The sequence below is a fragment of the Echinops telfairi genome, unplaced genomic scaffold (genome assembly GCF_000313985.2).
Source record: "Echinops telfairi isolate 266 unplaced genomic scaffold, ASM31398v2 ScPeMD7_5;HRSCAF=22, whole genome shotgun sequence".
NCBI classification, from domain to species: domain Eukaryota; kingdom Metazoa; phylum Chordata; class Mammalia; order Afrosoricida; family Tenrecidae; genus Echinops; species Echinops telfairi.
The window spans coordinates 3672867-3677634 of record NW_022103901.1 but is presented as its reverse complement, the minus strand read 5'-3'; the positions used below and the strand labels follow the sequence as shown (position 1 = coordinate 3677634).

At 57.1% G+C, this 4768-nt stretch overlaps 1 protein-coding gene across 1 annotated transcript in view; it reads left to right on the top strand.

Moving 5' to 3' along the window:
• Positions 1 to 10: 10 nt before the first annotated feature.
• ZNF853 (zinc finger protein 853) overlaps positions 11 to 4768 on the top strand; it is a 7552-nt gene continuing 2794 nt past the window's right edge. Inside the window, exons 1-3 of the mRNA XM_045285832.1 lie at positions 11 to 305; positions 965 to 1082; positions 4006 to 4767. Coding sequence (XP_045141767.1) covers positions 294 to 305; positions 965 to 1082; positions 4006 to 4767 — 892 coding nt within the window. The 5' untranslated portion in view covers positions 11 to 293. The remainder of the gene's footprint in view (positions 306 to 964; positions 1083 to 4005; position 4768) is intronic.

Sequence of the window (4768 nt, the reverse complement as noted above, 5' to 3'; positions counted from 1 at the left end):
CCGCCGAACCCGCACCCTGCTGGACCCCGGCTCGGCCTTCCCGCCTGCGCCCCTGGCGGAGTCTCAGCAACTTCCTGGGGACCCTCTCGGTCTCCAACTCCATAGGACCCTCGTGGAGGTGCGGGCGACGCCGGCTACCTCAGCGGCGCGCGCCCTGCGCAGTGCCCAGCAAGGCCCAGGCTGGGCAGCGCCTCCCGGCCCCTTCGGGATGGCTGCCCCTCCCTTGGGAGCAGGCTGAGTGCCTTGGCCTTCACCTAGCCCTGGAGACTCCCCCACCACCGGAGCGCAGGGACATGCGGTACCAGGTGAGGGCCAGGGGCAGGCAGGGCTGGGAGGCTGCGAACCCAGCCCCAGGAGGCTTTGGGTTGGCGTCTGGAGCGTCAGAGGGGTTGGGGGTGAAGGGAGGGCTGGTTTGGGGACAGCTCTGAGGGGCCAGGGGGCACACAGGTCTGCAGGAGAGCTAGGAAGGAGAGGGCCAGGCCCAAGGCCCACCAGGCCCTGCTCCCTGGCTGGTTCTTGGAAATCCCTTCACCCTCATGGAGCTGAGTGATGTCTGGACGCACGTGGTCAGGGACGCATCCCCGTTGGTGGCGGCGGCTGGATGAGCCACAGAACAGTATGTGAGGCAGCAGGCCAGGGACATGCATGCCCAGAATTGCCGGCACACCTTGCAGGGGACAGGGAGACCTCAACATAGACAAGCTCCCGACTGTTCTGTGACCACAACTCCTGACAGGAGTTGTCACTTAGTCGGGAACAGTGGCCCGGGAGGCCCCTGGCATTGTCCCTCCTCAGGGCTACATGGTGAATCCAGAGTGAGGCATGAAAGGCCTCCTGAGCTGGGACCTGGAGTGCCCCTCTGTCCCCACTTCCTACCGTGCACTGCACTGTCCTGCTTTGGGGCAGAAGCGGCAGGGGCATTTCCACCCCATCTAAAGACTTTCTTTCCTTCCTTTCAGCACAGCTGGCTCCCCGGGACCCCTGTCTGACCACCAGGATGGAGCTCAGACTGGCTACTGATACCTTTGTGCTGGAGCTGCAGTGCCTCCAGGATGGGGGCCCGGCGCCTGACACCCTCTCAGGTGAGGTGCTGGAGGGGCCCCCTAACCCAAACATGACCTTTCAGCAGAGCCCCAGGCCTGCTTGTGGCAGAGGGAGGGGACTGAAGGGTGGTGGACACTTGAGTCTATAAGAGTGACTGCTTGGGAGGCTGCAGAGCCACACCTGCTCCCACCTGCACCTGAGTTCAGCGTGATGCTGTTAGGCAGACTTGCCTGGGGACTTCCTGAGGCGGTCTGTCAGGCTGAGCTATTGTTGGGGATGTGTGTGTGTGTGTGTGTGTGTGTGTGTGTGTGTGTGTGTGTGTATGTAGGGAGGGGGGTTAGCAGCTACTAGCAATGCCGACATTCTCAGCCCCTCCACCTCCAACCCTCAAATATATACTAGCTGGGACCTTTAAGATCCTGTCTACCTCTGGGACCTCCTCCGAGCCACCCAGAACCTTCCAATCAGTTCTGTGTGTCAGGGGTGGGGAGTGAGGGCTGGGGCAGGGCTGTAATGAACCAGGGAGTGGGAGGGGACCGAGTGGGACAGGAGGACAAAATGAGGAGTCTTGTGATTTATCAGTGTAACTGATGTAAGTCTGGCAGATCCCACTGACCATACACCGCCTGCCTCAGCTGTCTCTCTGAGCTACCTGGAAGCCCCTTGCTGCTCCCTGGCATCAGGATGGCTGGTGCCTACATAACCAAAGACTGTTCTGGAAAAACAGAGACTCACATAGCTGTGTGACCCATTCCCAGATATTGCTAAAGGAGGTGGCAGGAAGAGACGGGTTTTTCACGGCTGCCCGCATACCCCGAGCCACTGGCCATGTTGGTGAGAGAATCCTCCATGGAGCATTTTTTTTTTTCAGAAGGGAATGTTCCCCATATACAATTCCCTTGGTCTTGTTACATCAACTCCTTCCTGGAAAAACATCGTAGAGCAATATTTCATAAATCAAACCAGTGTTTTCTTTGCTTTCCCTGATATAATTGCAAGCACAACGCTGTGGGAAGAGCAGGGCTTCGGTGCAGACTCAGGAAGGGAGAAGGCCTCCCAGGACCCACACTTGAAAGAAAACGATGGCTTTCTGATCATTCAACCTCGTTAGCGGCTGTCCAGCCTGCCTCCTCTCCCCCCTCCACTTCCCTGCTGCCCCAAGTCCTGTGCAGTGGAATGTGCTGTTGGCCCAGGGCAGTGGAAATCCATAGGGATTGCGTGATTTTCAGAGGTAGCTTGCCAGGCTTCTCTTCCTAGTCTTTCAGCTGGAAGCTCTACATCATAGCCACACTCAGGCCTCCACTGACTGGTGGGGCCATGCCTGAGCAGCACTGGCTGGGAATCAAACTCGAGTCTTATGTGGAAGCCAAGAATTCTACCTCGGAGTCACCAATGCCTCTGCTTTCCCCCAACACTCCAAACTCCACGGCTGGCAAGTCAGTTCTCACTCCGGCGACTCCATGTGTTAGAGACTTGCTCCCCCAGGCTTGACGGTCAGCTTTACAGAGTGGAGAGCCAGGCCTTTCTTCTGTGGTACACCTGGGTAGGTTCGAGTGAGCAGCCTTTAGGTTAACAGCTGATGGTGCAGAAAATCCAACATCAAGACAGAGGCCACACCTGTTCATCTGGAACCTACTCTGAACCTGGTCCGACTCTGGGCTGCCCATTTCTCTCTCTCGTTTGCACAACGTGACTTCCCTCCTGTGGCAGATGGGAATGTAGGGGGTTATGTGTCGGGCTGCTAACCTTAAAGTCCACAGTTTGAACCCACCAGCCGTTCTGCGGGAGAAAGATGAGGCTTTCTACTCCTCTAAAGACTTACAGTTTCGGAAACCCACAGGGACAATTCTGATCTCATCTGTTAGTGAGCAGATGGGGAGGGAAGAGGAGGGTCCCAGAGGTTAAGTAACTGGCCAGTCACAGTGTTGCCTTAAGGAGCCCTGGTCACTGTGGGTTAAGCTAAACACTGGGCTGCTGCCTGCAGGCAGTAGGTAGTTCAAACCCCACCAGCTGCTCTGGAGGAAGAAGGAGAAGGCTTTTTGCTCCCATAGAGTTTACAGTCTAAAAATCCCTAAGGAACAGTTCTACTCGGTCCTTTATGGAGTCACTCTGAGTTAGAATCGACTTGCTGGCAGTGAGTTTTGGTCATGTGTTGGCTTGGAGCTCTCCATTCCAGAACAACCATCCCAAACCCAGCCAGTTTTCCAGCGGAGCTTGTTGTCCGCTTGGGTCCACCAAACTCTTTGTTCGTTTGCAAACGAATTCCTAAGTGCCCAGGTGTCATGGGAAGTACTAGGGCCGTTCCTGTTTGCCTCGTTAAATGCAGGTGTAGGTAGCAGACAGCTGCTTTGCAGACAGAGCCCCGAACCTGCAGCAGTCTGGGCAGTGGCTAACTGGTAGTTAAGATCCAGGCTGAGGCCCTCCCATTCATAACAGTGGTTTGGGACACACTAGTGCCTTTCCAAAGGAGCTGCAGGTCATACCCACAGGCATTATAACAGGATGCTCGATGATGGAGCAGGTGGGCTTCCTTGCACGAAGGTGTGACCTGCACTGAGACCTGAGGTCCCATTTCAGCATGGGACGGATGGTCTAGTTGGGTCACTAATGCCCATTGGATGGTGAAGAACCACCTAAGACTTCCCAGGGGATGGGGAGCCCAAGGCACCTGAGGCCAAGCTCTAAGAGCTTGGGGTCGAGGTGCCAGGAGGCCAAGAGGCAGTCAGGGTGGCTGGTCTTGTACTAGGTCAGCAGCAGCCCTTTGGTATGAGTCCAAACCAGCCTCGCCTTCTGGACATTTCCTTCTGTGCCCTGCTGAGTTGGTGCTTTGGGGCCCTGCGGGGAGATTTGAGAATGCCCCTGAGCAACTGGACAGGGACCAGGGCAGTCCTGGGGTTGGGGTGGGGGCAGAGAGCTGCCTGTGGGTCTTTCTTGCCCAGCTTCTTGCCATTTCCACTACAGGAGGCAGTGGTGGGAGTGAGAGCCAGGAGGATGAAGAGGCTCAGGAGGGAAGCGGCAGCCCACCCCAGCCGGTGACCTCAGCCCTGATGGGGGCCAGTGGTACTGACGAGGGAGCCCGACTAGGACTACAGCAGGTGGAGCCACAGCCAGAGCTCCAGCGTCAGCCACCTCCAATCCCCCTCGAGGGTCAGCAGCTAGAATGGAGACAGCCACAGCAGCAGGTGCAGTTACAGCCGCTGCTACCACAGCCAGCAGAGCAACCATGGCAACAGCAGCCACTCTTCCTACAGCCCCAAGAACAACAACTATCGCAGTCACAGCAGGAGCCGTTGCAGCAGCAACAGCAAATGCCCGAGCAGCAGGTGTTACAACCCCAGCAGGAGCCAGTAGAGCAACAGCTGCAGCAGCCCCCGCAGCAGGAACCACTGCGGCAGCAGTTACAGCAGCAGGTACTAGAGCCACAGGCATCACAACCACAGCAGGGACCACGAGAGCTGCAGCAGCAGCTTGTGCCTGAACAGCAGCACCAACACCAAGCACATGGACAGCAGCAGCCACTGTTACAGCCGCAGGGCCCAGTACAGCAGCAACAGTTAGAACAGCAGCAGCAACTGGAACAGCAGCAGCTACAGCAGCAGCAGGATCAGCAGCTACAGCAGCAGCAGCAACAGCAGCAACAGCTATTGCAACAGCAGCAGGACCAGCAGCTACAGCAGCAGCAACAGTTAGAGCAGCAGCAACAGCTATTGCAACAGCAGCAGGA